The 24328-nt window shown below is 34.3% G+C and overlaps 2 protein-coding genes across 2 annotated transcripts; both read right to left on the minus strand.

The window, feature by feature from the left end:
- Window positions 1–989: 989 nt before the first annotated feature.
- LOC105336232 (BCAS3 microtubule associated cell migration factor) lies at window positions 990–16022 on the minus strand. Its single transcript, XM_034482067.2, has 22 exons — window positions 15862–16022; window positions 14915–14969; window positions 14167–14242; window positions 13652–13752; window positions 13328–13409; window positions 13059–13122; window positions 12567–12677; window positions 12221–12297; window positions 11847–11923; window positions 10784–10867; window positions 10451–10615; window positions 9738–9968; window positions 9284–9377; window positions 8708–8857; window positions 8311–8574; window positions 7038–7197; window positions 6524–6627; window positions 5773–5873; window positions 5304–5497; window positions 5044–5165; window positions 4677–4850; window positions 990–1670 (listed from the first exon to the last, which is right to left on the minus strand). Exons 1-22 carry the CDS (start codon window positions 15927–15929, stop codon window positions 1549–1551), a joined length of 2676 nt encoding a protein of 891 aa, XP_034337958.2. The 5' UTR covers window positions 15930–16022; the 3' UTR covers window positions 990–1548.
- Window positions 16023–19101: 3079 nt separating this feature from the next.
- Window positions 19102–24093, minus strand: LOC105336231 (uncharacterized). The gene is made up of 4 exons (XM_011440458.4): window positions 23867–24093; window positions 21300–21381; window positions 20707–20798; window positions 19102–19652 (listed from the first exon to the last, which is right to left on the minus strand). The coding sequence occupies exons 2-4, from the start codon at window positions 21339–21341 to the stop codon at window positions 19313–19315; spliced, it is 474 nt and encodes a 157-aa protein (XP_011438760.3). The 5' UTR covers window positions 21342–21381; window positions 23867–24093; the 3' UTR covers window positions 19102–19312.
- Between the last annotated feature and the right edge of the window lie 235 nt (window positions 24094–24328).

A 24328-nucleotide genomic window follows, 5' to 3' on the forward strand; every position in this document is an offset into this window, starting at 1 on the left:
ATTATATCAAAGCTTAAATTATTCATAAATTGATTTAGAAACATGAAAAATGTTTATTTTAAATTATCTACCGATTCAGTAGTTTTACACTTTGACAAGGACCAGGAAAGACAACTCTGTCTAATAATAATTTATTTTATGATTTGATTATTTTAACTGCGCATCAAGAAATTTCCATAAGAGATACATGTATGATGTATGTTCTTGCCAAAAAAAAAAAAAAGAAAAAAAAAGGCAAAATCATACTTCTAATATGAATTTTGATTTTTACACCTACATTTTCATCCGTATTTCATAACTCAACAAATATTTCATATTTTAAGAATCATTATCATCAGGGTGGAAGTAAAAAAACGCTGTAAATGCTTGCTTTGGTCTGTAATAAAGCCATAAACAGCTCTCATTCTCTTCACCATTTTACCTTAATAAGCCAGAAACGGCTCTTATAACAGAAATCAGTCTGTGGCGGGTTTTCCGTTCGCATTAGCGAGTTTTGCGTACAGGGTAATTACATCGATGATGAGTGGCGAGGAATTGAAGACAGAATCTTTGAAAACTACCTACTTTTCTGAGGAAATTGACGGGTATCTGAGAACATGATGAATTGAAGATTGTGGACTGTCAAAGCTAGGATTTTGACGGATAGATGCGGCGTCTAATAAGCCATGTTCATTACCAGACGACTCGGCATCCGAACCAATAACTATCATGTTATTTTTCACCTGTGTGGATTAAAATGGTGATTTGCAATGGTATTTTCGTCTCCCGTTTCAACCAATGATCCGATTAGAAGTATTGGGGATATTATCAATTTGTAAAAGTCATTAGTCTGTACTCAAAATACAGTACTCCCCGGTCAGCATCTCCGGGAGTTCAACAGTTTCTTGGTGCTTGGTGCCTACCTATGTGTACACCTGTCTCCTGCTAAACCCACGCCAACAGTACCGACTGTGATCAAACCTGACATTAATAAGACTAAGAAGCATGACTTTACTGTTTTTGGTATCACATTTTAATAAGCATACATGTACGTGTATTTAAGAAAATATTTTTTCCCAAAAAGGTTAAAATAACAACCATGTACTTAATGATATAGACATGTATATTAATTAAGACGATACATGTAACTCCTCTTTCATACACTCATGACAACAAATTGATTACCAAACATGTCCCTTTATATGCTATCACACAGGAAATAAAGTCTAACTTGTAACTAAAGTGATAACAGATTATATCATTATATTTCGTATAATTTGAGATAACATAAATAATTTAAAAGCAATGCAGACCAGCGCCATAAGATTACATGTGAAGTATAAATCTGTTTTTATTTTTTAAATCACCCTTATAAATATCTTTTGAAAATCTGTAACACTGCCGCAATAAGCCAACAGTGGGAAATTTTTCACAAAACAACAAATGGCCCTATTTTCCACCCCAAAGTATCGTCCCCACCAGCCATATGAAAGTGACGTCATACGACATACGTAGTCAACGTCCAGTCATGACGGTGTCACTATACAGCTGACTTCTGGTTCCGGGTCGCTAACTTGAGTCCGGAGACTCGTTGCTGGTGCTGAACATCGGGTCCATGACGTGTTCCCGGGTCAGGCCGATACTGGACCCGGAGGACGTACTCAGGTTCTCATTGCTCCCCACAAACACATCTGTCAAAACACAAAAATCGGAATATTAAATCGCCATTCAAACGGACGAGATGAAGGAGAAGTTATGTTATAGCGTTTCAGCAGCTCATTATTCTACAGTTTAGTATTTTTTTTTATGACAGTAGAAATATTCTTTCATAATTTCGTTTTACGACCCCTTCGGTAATGAAAGAAAAGTCTCATATCATAATGAAATGTCGCATACATCCTGGTAAAATTACGTGATCATAAAAACTGCTTCTTTGTCCCCATTTTTAATTTTGAGACGACCAACTGTCCTTAAGGGGCGGGTGAAACAATGTTTTGGAGAATACCCTCCTTAAGGGAGTAAAAAAATACCTTCCCCGGTCAGAGCCGGTGGCCATTAAATGAATGGCAGGCAACAATCTGACCTACGAAGCGCCAATGTTTTCTCCCCTGTTTCTTTTGTTACGAACGGCAATTAAAATGAAACCTTAATGACGAAGATTGACAAAGATGTTGATTACAAACTTCATCTCAGGTAACCGGTTCTTCCCTTCTTGTGTTCATTACCTGAGAGTCAGCTAAATAGGCTGTTAATCCTGAGCTCGTTATTGATGTACCCACCGAGTATACGGATAATGGAGTAGGGGGGCTCGAATTATCATGGCATTAAATAAACCACACACGGAATTAAGCCCAGAAGAATTGGACGCCATCAGATCACGGGGATGACTGATCAGGCGTCATTAAAAGATAGAGGTGAGTCGCTTAACATCTCTGGGCATCTTAAAAACCAGTCTATGTCTTTGATAACCGATTCCTCCTCTCTTTGCTTTGTTGATTATAAAAGAGTTTTAATGACTCTGCAGCGGACAGAAGCAGCTGAGGCCGCCTGGCGGCCTTTAGCGATACCAAGACGGATGAAAATACATAGCTCTCGTTCTCAAAAGCGACACCGTTTCCAACCACTGCTGGTAATGACAAAAAAAAAAAGACTGCAAAATATAAAACTCTGACGTGTTGCCTAAGAAGCAGAAATGTTTCAAGGGTTTGTCTCAAGTACTGAAGGAACTAGTTGAAATTTCAACACATTCAGTTGATTTGACCATTATAAAGACCGTGAACAAAAACGAAAACATCAATCAACTAAAAAAAACCCCAGATAGTTACTAAAACAACAATATGAAGCAACTCAAAGTAGGATATTAAGGAAAATAACAGCCAACAACAACCAGCAGCAGCAACAACAACAACAACAGCCAACAACAACAACCAAGACTTACTCAAATAGAAACCAGAAACTTAAAAATCAACAACCAAAACCTTGGAAGAAATAAACAACAAACAATAACATCAACCAAGACTTAGAACAACAAACACCTGAAACAATGAACACCAACAACCAATCAATGGAATAAAACAACAACAATAAATACAACATACACCCAAGCTAAGTGCAACAAACACCAGAAACTAGAAAAATTAACAACCTACAAAAAACAACCTAGAATCAAGACAACATCACAGACCAAGAAAAACAACAAACAGAAAAAAGTTGACTAATTACCAAACTTTAAAACAGGAACAACAATCAACAACATCAACAACTTAGAACAACAATATCCAGAAACAAGAAACTCCATCCAAAAAACTAGATTAAGACAACAACAATGAACCACAACAACCAAGACTAAGAACGACAACCCCCCCCCCCCCCCCCCCCCCCGAAGCTTGAAAATCCAAAATGCAAAAACTAGGACTACAGTCAGCAACTTCTAGTAAAGTAAAACAACAACATCAAGTGTTAATCCACTGTTCCCTAGGATTTTGCAATCTTTTTTTGACAGTAAATGTATATGGCATGAAGTAATTCTTCCACAGTATTTTGGTTTAATCATTCATATTTGAGACTCTTGAAAATCATACCCGGTAATTATTATAAATACATGTAGGAAACTGGTTTTAAATAGAAACTTCGAATCATTATCCTCCTTTCTTTTTAAAAATTCCCATTCCATTATGATGATTTTAATATATAGTACTTACCAAAAAATCTCAAATAAGATAATTAATAAGTTTTGAAACAAAAGAAATTCTAGAACAGAAATATTACATATATTTGAATTTTAGTCTCTCAAACATTGATACAGATGACTTTTACTATCTTGGACTTCTCAACTGACGGTTCATGTAACCAAGAATATATCAAATTGAGTTTAAAACAAGTCCCTATTTTAAAGTAGTTTGTTTATATATTTTAACCTCTATATCAAATCCCCATTTACTGTAAACATATTACCAGGTACATGTTGTACATTCAGCAATGAATTCTTATCTAGCATTTTGGCAGAAAGTGGCTTCCATTGCTATTATATGCATGAAAAGTACAAAATTAAATCTATGTAATCTGTGTGAATAACTAATATCCACCAAATATTTATTTTTTGGTCCATAACAAGGGTTGAAATGAATGTAGACTCTAAATAATTTATTTAGTGTGCACTTACTTTAGTCTATCTTTTTGTACAGACATTGCATAAACAGCAAAAAATATTCAACCACACTCTTGAATGCTAATTTGTGGTCTACAACTCCGAAAGTCAAGTTGGAAAACAGAAATACTGTTGTTTCATCAATATTCATTGACTGCCTATTTACGAGGACTTTGTTGTTGAGTTAATCCACGAAATCAAACGTTCAGTTGAAACGGAATTTCCAATACTGTTGAATCATTTAAATTTGTTGGATTTTTGTTTTTTTGCTTATTCGAGGGGATGTAATTTTGTGAATGCATGGGTTTTCACAATAACAAAGTAACTGACAATGTTCATTATTTGTTTTTGCTGAGGATGTAAAATAGTGGATGAGGGCTACCCATGATAACCACAAATTCTAATGCTTCCACAGTAACTTATTTTATTGAGAAAATCATTGGCCACAAATTTAATATCCATGAAATTTTGATATTTTTTTTATGAAAACCAGAAAAATTTATGAAACCACAATACTGTGAATGAATGTAAGCTTTGTTTTACAACATACCATGTGATATACAGGAGGGTCCTCCTTCCTTCATGGGGGATTCCAACATGGCTTCTGCCAAATTCTCTTTCATCTTTTCATCAAATTCTTCACTTCCTCTTGGTTGCTTAGCAACAGTTGATTCTGCCCAACTGCTGTACACATCACATAAGTTTGGTGACTGGTCAAAACTACCTGGAAGCAAAATCAAATTAAATTTAGATTAACTAGGCAGGCACAATTGTTCACACAAACTCTTCTCTTTTTTCAGTCTTCTCCAACATTTGATGTACAGTAAAAATTATCCTTGATCTTGTACAGTCTTGTATTTTAAATCCAATAATCTTTCCTTTTATATCATTTTATAAATGCCTTAATTGGCACTAACCTGCTTCAATCAGTAAGGGAGTGGAGTTTTTTCCTGGAGATGAGGTAGAGTCACTTCCTGTCCGTCTGTATGCAGGACGAGCATTAGGCATGGCTACTGGACTCGATCGAGCTGGCTGTATCCTACAGATACATGTATTCCACATAACTTAAAAAATTCCTTCTATAAATTTTTTTCTTTCAAAATCCTAAACTTACAAATCACCAAACTATAAGATTTTAATACAATTTTTGATCATTACATTAGGACGAAATTCTCACTTGAGACTTTCTAAGTCGACTTCATCGGAGGTGATGTCCATGTTGGACAGGTTGACCTCGGGACTCTGGGATAGGAGCGCGGAGGACTGGGAGGATAGGACCGTGGTGTTCTGTACGTTCTGATAGGTCTTGAACGAGAACTGGGGGCCCATCCACAGGCGACGATGAGGCCCCATGTGGGTTATTATCTCCACCTACAAAGAAATAAATCATGAAGTTGAGATACAAAGATTCTAGCTCTTGTATTCATTTGACCATCATTAAAAATTTTCTGGAATTGCAAAAGGAGTTCAGAATATTCAACTCCAGACCAGTGGAAAATGAAATTCTATTAAAATTTTACATCCTTAGTACATGTATTTACATTAATGTTGTCATTATTTTCATATTTGCGTGAAGTATGTGTGGTACATGCAGATTCTCACTTTTGATCATTCATCAGGTGTCTATGAATTTAAAATATATGTACCTGTGAAAGCCACTCCTCCTGATCAACCCCTTTCTTTTCTTGTTCTGATGTAAGACTATCCCTGGAGTCCTGTCTGATGACTGGCAACAAGTCTCCTCCATCTGAAAACCCAAACAGACATCAAACGTTGTACATAAAACAGAGGGAGAAAAACTTAAAAAGACTTGTGAGGAGAAATTAAATTGATCAACCAATATGTTTTTACATTCTATAGGCAAATAATGGATACACCCGTAGTAAAATGAGATGCATGTACCAAGGAAACCCTCTCTATCTTACACCAGTACTAATAATGTTGAAAAAATGTGTCCAGCATCTAGGGTCTAGTACTTATATTTACATGTAACTTCTAATGCAAGTTCTTTCATTTTGCTGCGACTTTATCTCAAACGGTTTATCAAAATAGAGACTACAGAAATAAACAATCACTTTAAAAACTTATAAAGAGTACCCTCTATATGTAGCATCAAGTGAATATTCACATCAAGTCAAACAATTGCCATGCTCCTTCCTGTATTGTTTATAAATATATTAGCCATCAGAAATAAGTAGTACCCTTATTGTAGCTTTAGTAACATCATTAATATGTTCTGCTACAAACATTTTTACATACCGGTATATAGTTCTTCGGAATACTCTAACAGCAAAGAGAAATGTATGTAATTTCAAATGCCTTTGCTTGTATATATTTTCTACTATTTGCAATTAGGAAATGAGGTTTGTGACCAAAAGACTGGACACTGTTGATTACCTGAATGTGAGGAACTAGGTCGCTGAGACATAACCGTGTCAGAGGCAAGGATGAGGGGGTTGTTGTTGACTAGAGGGGGGCGGACTTCATCAGAGGTTTTTGACCTGAATAAAAAAGATTACAATCAAAGTTCCCCTATCCCAGGTAATATAAATGCAAACTACTGATTTAAAAAATACTTGAATGCTATAAAAATGCAATTACATGCACAATGATGCACAATGGAGCTTTATCATACTCCAACATTAGATATGAAGAGATGTTTAAATATACAAAGGTGTGTGCATGAATGGCTGTAAATTGTTTGAACTTGATTGCTTTACAGCTAAAGGATGTTTACCTTTCAAAAAACAATTACCAGGTACTACCGGTACTCAGTAGTCTGACATCATTTATTCTATCCCAAACTGACTCACAGTGTGAAAAATACTTTTTGAAAAGCTGAATATTTAATAAAAATAAAATTGTCTGAAATAGAATATATTTGAATCCTAAATAGATAAGACAAACTTGCCTCTGTAAATGCCACTGGGTATAACCAGTGATGGTTAAGTCCAGAGGGGTTCCGTCGGTCACTTTCTCTGAGAGTTGCTTGGACTTTGGGTCCAGTATGTACTCCACTAGGGTCCCTGTCTGACTCATCAGGAACAGGGAGTCCGCTACTCTCTTACCCTCTACAAACAATTCTACAGTTTAAAATATATTATACAGCTGTAAATACTTTACTTTACAATTTAATTTATTCAACTCGCTGTAGTTTAACTTATGATCCAGTAAACATATTACATTTAGTACTTATGGTCTTTGAGGGAATTTTTTAAAAATGTTACATGTATATAAGATTTTATTCAATCTGATTTAAATCGGCGGCACCATTTTTTCTTCCAGTGATCTTGAACTTGCACAAATGACCAAAGCTCAAGGTCAGATCAAGAGCGGTTGCATATCAGAGCAGCTGATTCTAATCAGATTGGATTTTATTAAGTGCATTTTTTAAAATTCACATCCATGACATTTGGTCATGTGCCGTTCTTTACTAGAAGCTGTGTCCCTCTAAACTTAAATTGATTGATAACATAAACAAGTGAAAAGCTGTCAATGTGACAGGAAACCGGGTTTTCTTTTATGTGAACTGTATCCATAATCCATGTCGACCATATCTAGTGAAATGGAGTACCCTATATGCAATATTTTGCCAAAAAATGACTAAGTTCAAAAGCTGGTATTTTATCCATAAATTATTGGAAATCAAAATCCTAACAATATGGACACCTCTGATATACGTACAATTAATCTGCTAAAGAACAACTTCCTATCTTGAAAACTGTAGGAGGAGTTATCCGTACAATGAGGGTACCCTATATGCAATATTTTGCCAAAAAATGACTTAAGTTCAAAAGCTGGTATTTTATTCATAAATTATCAGAAATCAAAATCCTAGCAATACGCACACCTCTGATATATGTACAATTGATCTGCAAACGAGCAACTTCCTATCTTGAAAACTGTAGGAGGAGTTATCCGTACAATGAGGGTACCCTTTTGGCAGCCGTCCGCCCGCCCGATATTTTCACCATTTTAATAACCGGATTTTTCCGTTGGAAAATCCGGTTAAAAATGAAATATGTCTACAGTATCACTAATACAATTACAAGTATAATATACAACATGACAATGTAAAAATTTGTTACTAAATATAAGCAAAGAATTTAAAATGGAAATACTTGTGCATCTATAAATTTACAAACAATAGCTGTGCATGACACAAAAATTATGTAGTGAGTTACCTCGTTTATCCACAGCCAGACTTGGTGTGCCTCCCACCCACACTCTGGGGGTGGAGAAACAGGCCGTGACCAGGATCCAGTTGTCAGAGGCTGTGTGGGAAGGGCTCCCTGTCTTACTGCTGCCCCGCCCAGCCATCAGGGGCTGCTTGATCTGGGCCAGGGGGTACACTGTTATGGGGTGTGGGTATGGGGGGAGACGGGGGTTTCCTATGCTGTTGTTCAGGGCATTGTGTCTCAGCAAGCTTGGGTAATTGTCATATTGCCCTAAAGAAAATGCACTTCATATTATTGTGAGTTATTGTGACAATGACGCTTAGGTTGTCAACTTCATTAGTGAAGAATTTGATACATTTTTTTTCACTGTGAAGAATAAAATAAAGATGAGAACAGAACATACCCCCAGTAGATGTTGGACTGCCAGAGGCATTCAGCACCGGACTATTCCTACCAGCCCCATGATCCATATCATCAAGTCCAGCACTCTTGTGGAAACGACTGGCCCGGTTCACGATCCGTGGACTACAGTGGGTCCTGGTGTTGACAGAGCCTGAAAATGTAAAGAAATGCTATAGAAGACCGTATGATGAAGACCTTAACAAACATTGGTTTCACTAAGTGAAGCATTCCCTCAAAGAAAAACATATCAGTTAAGGTCAAGTCAGATGTTGTGGCAGACAGACAGAAAGACATAAAGAGACATACAGACAGGCAAATGAACCAAAAACTATGTTGAAAGATATTTAATCTCAGGAAGACCCAGACATAAAACATACATGATACATGTACTTGGAGACTCATGTACATGTACATAAATAAACATCAAAATTCCTGCAATTTGTGAGGAGTATCAATGGTTCTCAAGTATTTTAATAATTAAAGCTAAATACATTTACTGTATTCTTTTGATGATGCATATAAAAAATACTGGTAATAAAAATATTATTCATGTGCTCATTAAATCTTATTATTTTACCTCCATATGGGGTAATGGGGAATAGATGAGTAGTCCCCCTGTGAGAGCTGACAGTCACCCATCTACTGTCATGGCTGAAACACATGTCAATCACCTGTCAAAAAGAAGAATACAAAGTTAGACATCAAAGTTTGTACATGTAATCATTATTATAATGTGGCTTTGTATAATACAACTTTCTCAAAAACTGTAATTTGTTTAAAATTCTTTGCAAATTAATAGTTCATCAGTGAGCTAAAATACAAGTTATGTCAGATTTGGTTTATGGAGGGAAAAATAACAAACTTTCAATGTATTTTGTCAATGAATTCATATAAAATCAATTTGATTTTAGTTTGCAAAGAAATAAAACTTGTTTTTCAGAGTTTAGTTTCTGAATGATTTTAATCTTCAAAAAAGAAATAATAATTAAAGAGATGTATACAGAGAAAGATGATCAATCCCCTCCCCCCACCTTAGCAGTGGTTTCCCCTCTGTGCAGTGTATACAGGTGGTGGATGGCCCCCAGGGAGGAGGCACAAGGATGAGCCATGATCCGGAACACATGGAAGTTATGACCTAGTTTACAAGCCGTCAGTAGTAGAGTTCCTGAAGTGTCAAAAGTCATACAAGACACTGGTTCATTGGCGTGTGCATGGAAATGGGCGATCAGTCCCTCTGCATCATTGTCCTCACTCACACTGAACTAAAACCGAGACAGAGACGATATCACCATACATGATGTGAACAGCAAATCTGACAAGTCCTACAGAAAGGGGGATTAATCTTGCAAGACAAAGACAATAGCGGTATCTATATGCAGTGAATCAAATATTTTCCATGGAAAGGGGAATAAATCTTACAGAGATAGAATAAAACCAAGCTGCCTATTGCAGATACTTTGTGAATTTCTTCTTGACTAAATCAATGACACAAATAATAAAGTTGGCATTTCATATTTCACTTATATAAAATTGGCATTTCATATTTCACTTACATAAAATTTGCATTTCATATTTCACTTATCAATAAACCAATGTCTCAGTAAGGGCTTCATCAAATTTTTAGTAATGTATTTGCATTGGGGTTTTTTCTAATGAAAAATGTTGTACAGAAAAAAAAAATTGTTGATAATAAAATACTTTCATGCCAGACAAATGTATTTCATTCGCTATATAAATTATTTACATGATCCCCTGGCACTGTCTGTGTATCAATAACTGAGATAATGCCCGGCCTGTGACCGTTGTCCAGGGGTGGGGAGTCTGCTTTCTTGGGGGCTGAGGGGTTTTTTGCACCGGTCACACTGTGGACCATGGCCTCTCCAAACATTGTCAAACCTTTAAATGCACCCTGGGAAAGACAACAGGCATTTTTAAACTGTGAAATTAGTTAATTAACAATATTAAACTATGAAATAGCTTGTTTTTCAAAATGAGTTGAAAGGCAAATCTGAAATTATTGATTTGTACATATACATATATATATAATCATGCAAGTTCTTTTAGAGGAGTAGCGTACCTTGGCAGCGCTGATGACTGTAGCAGCGTAAGACTGTGACCCGTCCCCCGACATCCCCCCACACGACTGGTGTATAGGAACAAGCTGTAACACAACCAAACCCATCTTTATAAGGCTGATACAAGTACATTCCAATGAGAGTAAAAATCTAAAAGTACATATTTGGGAGTTGATTTTAATCAACTCTCCTATGCAGTTACTCGGACAAACCGAAAGTGAAACAGTGTTTGGACCTCAGCACAAATCAACACTGCTGACAAGACTTAGTTCTTGAAAATAATTGATAAATTCGATGTAAAGTATGCTAAAGCATTGTTTTTCAACAAAACTTATTTATAAATATCTTGAAAATAGTCAGATTTTAAATGGTACGAACAATTTAGATATTTTTTGTAGTCGTATGTATTCCTACGCCAGAGTTAAATAAAGTCTCGTTCAACTCGACGTTCGGCTGTCTCCGTAAATCTCCGACAAGCAGAGAGTTTCTCTTGCTCGTCGGAGATTTACGGTGTCAGCCGAGCATTTGGTTGAACGAGACTAGAGTTCAATATTGCTTGGATCCATACAATTTTCGAGAAATATTTTTATTACTGATACATAGTTTGATTGAATTAATTTTATCTCTAAATATTATTAAACATGATTCATATGGGGGTTTCTCAACATTCTTGTCGAAAAAGTCCAAAAATTCATATTATAAAAATGTGCGTCATTCAAATACAAATTAGAAACTACATGTACTTGTCATGCAAAATAACATATCATTGATTTTAAGATAAATAAACATCGACAAAATCAACTCCCGTCAGTTCTTCAGTACTTTGATCTTCCTTATGCCACCTTATGTTTGAAAAGATAAAACATTTACTTGAAATGAATCATTCAATCATATGTATGTAAATTATTATTCATTTATCACATTAAAATATTATTAGAAACAAATTTAATTGATTTTAAAACAGCAAAGGGTATTTGTACACATTATACATAACTAACATGTAATTCACCATGCATTAGAATACTTTGGCATTTTAAAATACTATTCTCAGAGTTTTCTCCTTACTCGCTTGTCTGCGTAGGCCAACCATCTTGTTCCAAGTGCAATGGGGTTAATAATGGGCCCAGAGTTGGGAAAACAGTCTGGAATGCAAACATTAGCATGTAATTATTTCTGAAGTGCAGCATTCCTAATAACTTTTTTCTTTCAAAATCTACAGAATACCGTAATGGAATATACTATTCAACATGAACAATTTTGTTAAAGAAGAATTATTTCATGAGAATGTGGAAGTTTTTTTTCATATCAAAAGGACATTGGATAGTTTAAGTTCATATTATTCCATCATAACAAACACAACAATATCAATTATCAAATCATACTAGATGCAATAAAAAAATACATGTATTGTTAGAGTTTTGAGTATATACAGTACTCACTCATGACCCAGAATAGTTGTCTCAATGAACATGAGTCAAACACACTCAGCTTTTCTTGGAACACCACCACAATCACTCTGAAAACATACAATTTTATTACTCTTTGAAAATCCTTACGTAATAGCAAATACTAGCATAATGTAGTATGTCATTACAAGTAACAGTGTTTAAGTTATTGCTTGTGTGTTATCATCCCAATTCTTATGACAATTCTTTGAAAATACCTGTACATACTACTTTCATTGTATATATACTGCTGTTTATGAACATAACTTTCGACAGTATTTATTTCTTAATACTAAAACACAACTAAAAGTACTTTTCCCTTGTCAATGACATCACTGACCTCTTATTGCACTCTATATTCAGCACAGAGTGAGTCTTAAAGCTAACACTGTGCACCTCATCCCCAGTCCTCAGGGAAATGAACTTCACGGAGCAGTAAGGCTGTCCAGCACTGAAAGGAAGAAGCCAATGCAATCAGAGTAATTTTTAAGAGGATAACTCATGCTACTCCCAGGAACTCTCTCTCTCTCTCCATTGCTAATTAAGTTTAAGCACAGACCAAAAATGGAGTAAGGTAACAGTACTGGTAAAAGGACATGAATTAAGTGTGTATTAAATAGCATTTCTGATTTTTTATTGAGTATCAAATTTCTGATTTTCTGTTGAGTATCAACAGCTGATCAATGCATCTTACCTGGTACTAACAGTGTATCTTACCTGGTACTATCAGTGTATCTTACCTGGTACTATCAGTGTATCTTACCTGGTACTAACAGTGTATCTTACCTGGTACTAACAGTGTATCTTACCTGGTACTATCAGTGTATCTTACCTGGTACTATCACACAGTGCTGCTAGTGGCCTCTTGTAATGGTACTGATCAGGATTCTCAAACACTGTAACACACATGTATACAACATCTCAGTAAAATCACAGAAACAAAGACCAAAAGATACTGGCTGCAGTTTACAAAGGAACCTACAATTTGAACAAATGATAATTGCAACTTATTCAATAGCTAAAAAATGTTTCATCTTCAGTTAAAAATGTCTATCGAGATTAAAATAGTTTATCTGTCTCAAGTTTAACCCTTGGACTCACCTTGAGTTGGAGTGGGTAGGACTCTGAAGATTCTGATTGGTCCTTGTCTTAGTGACAGTACTTCCTGTGCTTCTCCATTGGTCTGTTATTTGATAATTGATGATTAAAAAATTGCCATTGCATACATTTAACAAAGCATGAGGGACAGTTTTAATTTTACATGTAAACTGTTATTAAAAATTGAGATTCAAGAGAAACTAAATAACCTTGTAGAAGTTTAAAGCTTTTTTCATACAAATATGGTTGACTTGGCTGCTGTACAACATGTTTTATATAAAATGCTGATTTGTTACATATTGTTTACAACAAGACAAAAATTCTTACTGCTATATTCCAGACTTGAACTCCATTTCCATAACCTAGTATTAACAGCAGTGGTACACCTTTACTTTCATTTGTGTTGAGGTCAGGGTTGGAAGCCACGTCTAAAATGAACATGTTAATGACTTAATCTTACCTTTTAATGAAATAATTTTGAAAAAAAAAACCTCAGTCAAATCTAATTTCTTTGCAAATCATCTTCATGTGAATAATTCCTTGTTCTTCACCACACTTTTTTTTTTACAAGGAATGATGATAAATTGCTTCAATATATAATGTGCCTCTTATAATATAGAATTGAAAGAAAAAAATGTCATATGATAATTTGTACTCAGAAATAAATATAAATATTTTTTGAAGCACAATAGCCATATTATGTATCTGTAATCAAGCCTTACTTGCATCCCTATCAACATAAGACACAGTTATCCGATAATACCAGTGTCTTGGGCTGAAACAATGAGATCAAGACTTTCCTATTTAATACCCATTATAACCAGTAAGTGTAATTTACATACCATTGATATCTGACTTGGCGAACTGGACCCATTGAATCCTCTCCTTGTCCTCAGGTTTACTGTTCCCAGTGTAGGCCTATAAAAACAGAACAAGTAATTAGTTTTATCAATACACAGTAACATGCATCGTCGGATACTCACAGGTGTTCACGTCTTTTACTAGGATACCAATGGGTGATCACATCTTTTACTCGCTCACGGGATATGCATGGGTGTTCATAATTTTACTCAGATACCCATAGCTGATCATGTCTTCTAAGATGTGATCACTAGTGGGCATCGGACGATGAGTAATATGTACCCACGTGTTTTTCTCCTGTTCAATAATATATACATGTACTTTTCCTTCTGTTTTACTCAACTGTATGAGTCCCCAAAATCCTAACGCCTGCAAACACAAACTCACTCTCAGAGCACTCTCTTTCTTTTATTACATGATACAAATGTATTTTATACTGTCAGTGTAAATTATAAAATTTGTTAAACCTGATATGATATCATTGCTTTTTAGCTTCTTTCAAATATAACTTCAAAACATTAACTTATTATTTTGTTAATTTTAAAATGACAGAAGTGTAAGCATGAAAGGTTAAAATGGAATTTCCACACTGAATGGCAGACATGTTTTTAGGAGATTCATTTTGTTGAAATAATTACACATAAATACAGTAAATGATTAATATTTTTTTGTGCACTGATACATGTAAATTCAAGTGATTGTGTTTTTCTAGACCCTATGAAACCTTACCTGTGGTACCACGTCTGATATGAAATCTACAACACTCTCCATCACACTCTTCTCACTACAACAAAAAAATACAGCAATCATACATGCAAATCTACTATTTTCATTCTGTAGTGCAACAATTGAAGTACAGACATGTAAATCTTGTAAAAATTTAAAATATACAATTGTGCACTCAATGTTTCCTGATTTGTCTTGAGCAATCCCAAATAATTTACGCCATTCTTTCCCTATGGGAGAGCAACCTTATTTTTGTCCTGATGTGATGTAGGGGTTACCTCATCAGTCCAAATTATGTTTATTTCTATTCATTGACCATGTTAACAGATACAGTCGAACTTCGTTATCTCGAACTAGGTGGGGCTGTGAGATATCCAAATATTTGAGATATCCACAGTAAAATACTTTAAAAATAGGTGGTTTGGACTTAAAAATCACTTCGACATATCCATTGTATTCGATATATTGGTGTTTGTGATATTGAAGTTTAACTGTACATGTAGATTGACCAACATGAAATTGAAAATCATGATTGGATGAATAACAGGAAATTTTATGATTAAATTTGAATATATGTAAAAATAAATATACAACTTCATATCAAAGAGAATGAGTCCTTTCCTCAGATTTGTCAACTCTCATTTCTTCCCTCTCCTCAAAACTCACGAGATGTTCAGAATTTAATTATATGTACATTTCATTCATCTCAATTATGCATGTAATAAATATTGCAATTTCAATAATCATGATAATTTACCCTCATGGAGATAACAAAGACACATAAAAAGAAAGCTAAATGCTAAAAACAAATTTCACGAACATTTCCTTAAGCCTAATCAGATCAGGGACAGGAATAAAATGTTATTCATCTCTGATCAATTTGTATACAATTTTTGAACCACTGTCACCACCAAAAAATACACAAACAGACAATTTAAAATGGCGTTTACCTGAAAGCCTGTGGTCTTATGACATTGTGGCTTAATTTCATATTTCTCTTTGGAGAATCTGCAGCCATTTCAACAGATTTTACCCCATAAATTGCAAGAAAAACTTCTTACATTTACAGTGGAAAAACAAAGATGACGTCACGTTTGTTTTGGATTGTCCGCGAAGCGAATGACTGAAGAGTTCTTCTTCCGGTTGCAAGTTGCAAGTGGCGGATCTAATGTATTAGTTGGCGTAGAGAATTTCATAATTAAAAACCAATGTTTGAAACTTCTAAAAGCATGATAAGCTTTGTTATATTTTTATTTTCCCAGGGAACGTCAAAAATAATTTGTGACTTCAAACAAAACAAAACCTAATATTTGATCTCAATCAATGCATACACCCCACCCCACTCATCCCACCCCTCAAGTTTCAAATTTGAGAAAGGGAACCCATTTCCCACGTGACTAGGCTTTGTAATGATTTCACTGTATATTCAAGATCGTTTTTGACAATAGCAATGTTGTTAACAATATGAGCAATATATAATAATATTCCCCGTGACACAGATGATAGTTTTTTAAACAGTTTTGAAAGTGTTATATTTTTTATAAAAAAAAAATCATAATGATATTAAAAGTATGAATGAGTCCTAAATATATAAATTGATTTATTTTCTAATCAAAAAGTCGTTTTTACTTAAAGAATAGAAACCCGATTAGGTAAATATTTCCTGTTATCAATATTATTAATTGATTTCAAACAATATTCTTGGTTTTTTTTTTTTTTAATATAAAATAATCTTCAAATCAATTTTTTTAATGAAAAATTGTATATTTGTTTTACACAAGAAAAATAGTCAAATGACTAGAACAGTATTCTATACATACATTGTATAAATAATTTGCATCATATGTTGTAGAACCACAGAACACTAATCGAAATGAGGAAATTTTAATCAGTTCTAAAAGAAGGAAGTGAACGTTAGATAATGTGCACGTGCCTAATCATTTTTAGAGTGACCTTCAAGTTGCCACAAGTTGAAAGTCTATCAATGGTGCCACAAGTTGAAAGTCTATCAATGGTGCTAAAGTTCAATAAGCACTTAATCCACGCCGTACTCTCTACAATTTCAAACTGAGATGGAGTGTGCAATGTTCAAAGATATTTTCAAACAAAATTTCAGATCCAAACGCTCCCCCCCCCCCCCCCCCCCCAACCAGCTGTTGAACTTCGTTTTTTTTTGGACAAAATATTGCATATAGGGTACCCCTATTGTACGGATAACTCCTCTTACAGTTTTCAAAAGTTTTTCTTTTGGCAAATATTGCATATAGGGCAACAAAACAAAACAAAAGCAAACAGACAGACTAACTAATATACATGTATTAATGAGAGAACGACGATTGTATATAAATAGCATCTTTTCTATTCCAATTAGAAAAAGTGGGTTAGTAAAAGGAATATTCTTCCGTTTTCACAATTTATGGTTCATTTTTATATTGTTTGAATTAAATAATTTTCAAAAATTTTTGGGGAAGAAAACATCGATTCAATTTCAAGAGTCGGATTTTATAATTTATTATTGTTCGGGTCCCGGAAATAGAACTTTTATTGACGTTGGCCCGATCATTGATTTTTAACAGGAAAAAAATCACCCAAAACTCACAGAAATTTTTTTCGCAAACAAAAGCTAGTTTCCGAGCGCTAGAGAAAAAAAATCAATTTATTTCTCAACTTATTAATCGGACTCTGCATGAAAAACCAAGAATTTCAATTATTAAAAAACAGCAAAAATTTCACAAGTTCATGTATAGCTTGAGTTTCAGTTTGATTATTTATCTACCTATCTCATACGATATCACATATTTTAGGACGTTTTACGCATTATAAACAGCGAGGCAAACGAAGTACCTTTTATAGCTGTTTTACAATATTATGATAGAACAAAACAGACAATTAATATTGTATTTCTATATGTACATGTAGTAATGTATTTATATGCGTTTTACAAGTTAATCTATGACAGATACTCGTACAAAGTGTAACATGAATTCGCTGTACATTGTAGGAATAACAAGGATAACTTATTGTTTCTATGTACATCATTGCAATCTACAAAACAAATTTTATCACTGTTACATATATTAGCATTACATATTAACAGTTTGAACATTGTGTGCATGAGCATACTAGAGAAAAATACACCAGAGACATTTAAAATAATGCACAATACCACGTATGAATTGATAACAAATTAAAAGGCTTGCCCCCACCAAATATTTCATAAACAATAACATTAAAAGTATAGAGTTTATGATATTTTCAAGGCCATAAAAGTTTGGAGCATAAAGTTTATTGTTATACTTTCATGTTAAATACTGAAATATGATTGGTTAAGACGCAGTTAATAATATTTTCTATTACCCTCAGCGTTAGCAACGCACTTAGCAACGGGTAACATTAAAAAATCTTACATGCGCAAAAATTATGCGCGTACGGTTCGCTGTAGAATTCACGTTATTCCTATATAAAAGCAGTAAAATTTTCTTAAAAATTAAGACATTCAGTATAACAAAATAAATAAATTTATATATTATAAACATGATAACAGTCAAAAGGAATATAATTTAGGAACATACATTTTTCTTTCCATTTTACGTAAGTCTTTCAAAATTTTACAACACAGAATGTATATAATACAATCATGTATAGTGAAATTATATGTACATGCACATGTATTTGTTTCCACTATTTTTTTTTATATACATTTACATGTATAGATAAAATCAAATGCCAGATCAAACAGACTGAGGATAACTAATTAACCCTATAGTTTGAGTGTATGAGTGTATAGATGTAAAAATGTAGCTCTACAGGAAAATCAGGGTTAAAACTGCAATTTTCGCACGCTAGTTTGGTCATTATACATGCATCATACTTATCTAATTTCAAAAAAAAATATTCCGCAATATCATTTGATGCCAATTTTTTAAAGGCGTTTTACTATGAATTTATCTCTTTATTTGACTCAGATTTTCTCTAAAATATCCTCATCAACTCCAGATGGTGAAGTACATGTATGTTAAATCCACGCACTGTATGACCCGTCGAGAATCGCCATTTTAAAAAAAATATATCTGTAAAACAAACCACATTCAATGGAACTGATGCTGAAATGAATTTCAGAGGCAAAGTTAGTTACTACGTCAGTCGTAAAATATCCAAAGAAAAACTCGCATGACAAAGCGATCACTTAACCAGAACGTGCGCAGCAATGTTACGTTTATAGAATATCCAGAATGTAAGATAACTTGGTCACCATTTGCACCAAACGTAAACAAAAGCAAATATGTTTGAGAAGAAAAAAATTAATAAAAAAAATTCTACTCTTCGTATGAATTATGATTATCATAACTCACAGCTATGGTCATATTTATACATGCTGATATACCAGGCAAACAGCTATATTTACTCTGTATAGTTTTCAAACGGAAGGCGACATTTTTCGTATATATATTTATCCTTGAAGTCTGCTTGGAGCTTCATTAGAACTAATTTCTTAGTTATTGACAATTCACTGTCTGATTTACACATCTTCCTCGTTCCACGTGATTTTGTGACGTCATTGGTGACCTCGTTCTGATTAGGCTGATCTAATTTATCAGCTGCATACAATGGATTGGTTGTGAGATTCGCCGATGGATCTTTGTCTTCTTTTTCTTTACTACTCTCTGTTAAACCATCGTGGTCATCCAAAAGTGTTAGGTACAAAGGGGTAATAAGGCTCTCTAGATCTCTGATCTTTTTCCTGTCAACAGATATAAAAACCAAACTTCTTATAGACAAAACGACGTATTAAAGTAATACTTACGTATTACTGTGCAATCTTTAAAGCAATTAAGGGTTAGTTTTAAAAAAGTTAAAGAATGTTAATGAAATGAAATGTGCATATACTGGTTGGCTTTTATTTCAACAAGAACATGCAAAAACACCTACTACTATTTAAAACATTTGACGGAATATATTTGTAAAATGTATGCGTGTCTTATTTCTGTGAAACATCGTTATTTTCAAATTTTCCAAAAAAGTCTAGCATTTTATATAACGCAGAATATAATAGTCTTAACGCCAAAAAGAAATCGAACACTCGTCCTCCTATACCTATATATGGAGAGAGAGAGAGAGAGAGAGAGAGAGAGAGAGAGAGAGAGAGAGAGAGAGAGAGAGAGAGAGAGAGAGAGAGAGAGAGAGAGTTTAATACATCAGTGTGGTCAGTCCGGTAGTAAGAGACCCGGCTATTTTATATTTATTGTTGACTCGATCTGTCACCTTTGTTCCCGGAATTATGAAATCAATATCGATTAAATGAACAGATACAGAATATTTTTGTAGAACTTCAAGGATGTAAATGTATTTTTGCAATGGAGTTTCCTGTGAAATTTTCTACATGGAACCAGCACGGAATTAAGTTTATCATACACGCCCTTGGGAATTTATTATCACAGTTGTGTATCATATGATTCTATCAAAACAACTGTCATGTGACAAATCGACGTGGGCACGATATGGAGCCTCCTCTATCCAAGGACATCGACGAAATATAGATTTTTTAAGTCCTTCAGCATGCTTATGTTACAACAAGAGTTAAAACATCAACTTGATCCAATTCCTGTAACAACTAAAACCGTTATAAAAATCTTGAAAATTGATGAATCTATTTTTGTGTTTCACATGCTAATCCGTCTCAAGGAAACTACACACTGACACCACAAACTGGCAAAACTGATGCATATGATAGAATTAGTATAAATGTATACCTTGTACTTGGTTCTAAATAACCGTAGGGGGTGGTGGCTACTTACCGCGCCAATCGGACTAACCAAAGGAGAGAGCCAATGATAAACACACACAGGACGGCCATAGCTCCCACCGACACTTTCAACACCATGATGTCCTGTTGTTGATTTAAAATCAGAATACTTAGAATACTTAGAATAATATCGCCATCATTTAGTTCTTGATTTCTTCAGTATACAGGATTATTTTTGCTCCGTGTATTTTTCGCCCTTCTACACTTGCAAACAGTTTCGTCCCATCTTGAATTCGCCCAAACAGAATTGTGTTTTTACAGATAAAATTTGAGTCATCCGAATTCGCTCAGTCTTAAATTTGCCTGCTTACAACGAGGGCGAAAGGGGCGAAAATAAAACGAAGGCGAATATTTCCCTGTTTATGGTATCTTTCAACAAGCACAGATATGCTGATTAACATGTACATTGTACTGTTTTACTGTAAAAATCCTTATCTCAAGTACAAAACATGAGGAAAATTTGGTTCTCTAGGTGTAATCAAAATTAACACAATGAAAACTCTAATCTTCCTTTTGGAAAATAACATGATACCAAAGACATGTGTAAGGACATCTATATGGTAAAAGGAAGTGATTGATAATTACCTGACATACGTCTGTACAATTTTGAAACTGTCCCATGGTCATGGTCCAAAAATCATGAGGACAATGTCAGTTATATATGTATCTGAAATTGAAAGATTAGAATGCAAACGATTTAGAAACGACTTTTTATCACATAATTGTCAACATGGAGGGTTTTCTGCATGCTTCTTAAAGGGTGCCACGTTCTTCATAATGTCAGTATAAAATTGACCACAATCCGTCTAATTTGTACGTCTAGTTCATTGTTCTTTGAAAATTACAATGTCTCAAGAAACCTGTTGGGCTCCTTCATTTACTACTGATATGTCTGCTAATTCATTCTAAAAGACAAAGTAAGCATCATTTCACATCGTGTCATATAATAATAATAATGTCAGTGCAAAGATGGCAGTGTTGTATCCGTCTAGGGCTCTATATCTTAAAAAATTGCCAAAGTGTGTCTCTTCTGACAGGTGACATACAAACCTATAGGAAAACAATTTTTTAAAGTGAAAAACAATACTAAGGATGAGTGGCACGTCCGGTTGTTGTATTTCTGATAACAATTGGACAACGGATGTAACAACCTTCAACCAGTACTAAAAAAAACAATACGTATTTTCCTAGACTTCCACACTTTTGACAAATTGGTGAAATTACCTATCGCGATATATTCCAACAAGGCAGTAAAGAGACTATGCTAAACTAGAAAAGACCCTGGAGAGTGTAAAATCATCCACCAGACTTTTTTTCGCAGAAGATAGCATGCTCTATACATGATAATTTCCGATGAAAACTTTATCATCTTACAAATGGATCTACAGTTTGAGGAATAAAAATACCTTAAAACAAAACAGAATTTACCGATTTACAGATTACTTCAATCCATCTAAATGAGAGGTATTGCGGATCACTTGGAAACGAAAGATATACCAACTACACCTTACACGTACTTACACTTACACTGACTTCAGATGGACATCTCGAAAAAAGAAAATTATTGGAATAGTGTGGTGTCACCTTGTAGAAAAGTCTCATAGAACAACCATATGGAATCTTTCACGCTTCTTTGCAGTGACAAAGAATGAAACACAACAAAATCAACTTCATAAAGAGAAAGCTAGTTACTCTAGCGATCAAGTCGAAACACCATATTTTAGAATAATTTACATGTCTAGGATTCCTATACAGCAAACGATATTGATAAGCTAAAAGCTAGAAAGTATCCAATACAAAGAGGCAAGATTTTTGGCGAACAACTACTACACCAAAAGCAGCACCAGGGACATTATTTAGGTTCTAGAATGGCCTTCCTTACGGTACAAGGCTGTAAGTTAATGATGACATACGAAATCTAGCATGCGTTCATAGACATACAAGCGAGAAAATGAATATACCTCCACCCACTATGCAAAACACAGACACTATCACAGACTTGTCATACCGTTCTGCTAATCAGACCCCTACAGTTTTTCCTGCCTTCCTTAAATTCAGTATGTCGCAATTTACCCGAACACCTGTCACTGCCAAAAACTATAGAAGTCTTCACAGCAGTAATTGTTTCAATTTTGCTTTAAACCTCCGTTCGCTACCCTGCAAAATACTATAAATGTACTCAACTGAATAAATACGACAATGCAAGCACTGTACTCTATTTGCTGTCTATATGTAGGAAGTAGAACCTTCCAAATCAGAACACTGACACCTTAAGACAAATCCTTGAAACCTTTTATCAGGCTACTGGCAAGCTGAGGCCATACCGTCTCTTGTTGAATATCAAATTCAATGAGGTTAAAGCAAACGTTTTTAGAATTTGCAGTTTACTTAACTTTAGGCTTGTGGAATATGAGTGCAAAGGACATATATTCTGAACTGATTTTGAATCCTAATGAACTTTGTTTACAACTATCGTGATGTTATCGTAATGTTATCCAGGTAGTCATTTAATCTAAATCCGTTGGAGAATTTCCGACAAAAGGGTATTTTTCCTAAAAGCATATATTTTTCCGTATGTTAAAAAAATAAGAATGACAATTGAAATACAAAAGTGATTATTAGCTCATTAAGAAGTTGTCTATCATATGGCCGGATTGGTTCTTTGGAAGCTGCTTCTTACATATTTTGTTCATACAACTAATCCCATTGCTGATCATGATATTCGACTAAATGGTCGTACCTACTACACACTTATCCTATAATCAAGACTTTATATACATGTAGTGTTCGTTTGACACAACAAAACAAAATATTAGTTTACAGGAATGCTTTTTCATCCAATATGGTTACGAGTGGTGATACAATTCATTGCACGCCATTTGCAATGTGAATTATTTGTTGAAATCTTATACAGAGTAGTCCAGTGGAGCTCAAATATAAAATAGGTTTTATTAACTAGATTATTGGACAGTAACGCGCATATAAAATAATGGGTAAATAAAGGAATATTGGAAAAATAACTTCACTTTTAAATTGAAAATAAAGTGTTAAATCTCGCTTTGTATGTTTTACAAATCTATCAAGTTTAGACTATATCTTTAGACACCATGATGATATGATATGCCACACAAAGAAACCAAAAATCTACTTACTGGAGACGATTTGAATCATCTGAATCTCCCTAATAACCTTAAACCTTCATGGACATTTTGTATCTGAATGATCTTTCCAACCAGAACCACATTTCAAGTATTAAATTCTGCCAGTCACGTAATTAAAACATTTCCTGAATATTTCATAAAATGAAGATCAGTCAAAAAGTTCTCTATAGTTTATATAATTTACAATGAGTATGAAATCGTGCAATTTTTTTTATGAAAAGGAATGGATCTCAATTGAGGAAAAAGGGTAAACACTATATTTTGTGTCACATGGAAATAATTCAACACCAGGAACTATTTTTGAACAGAAAATTCAGATGTTTTATGTAGTGCAGTACCAAACACTGTTTATTACCTCCAGAGTAAAGTTTCATAGAAGCTGTACACAAATCTACAAAATATTTAGTAATATTGTAACTTTAATCTTTGTTGAGGCGTTCGGCAGAGATACAA

The sequence above is a fragment of the Magallana gigas genome, chromosome 3 (genome assembly GCF_963853765.1).
Source record: "Magallana gigas chromosome 3, xbMagGiga1.1, whole genome shotgun sequence".
In the NCBI taxonomy this organism is placed as follows: domain Eukaryota; kingdom Metazoa; phylum Mollusca; class Bivalvia; order Ostreida; family Ostreidae; genus Magallana; species Magallana gigas.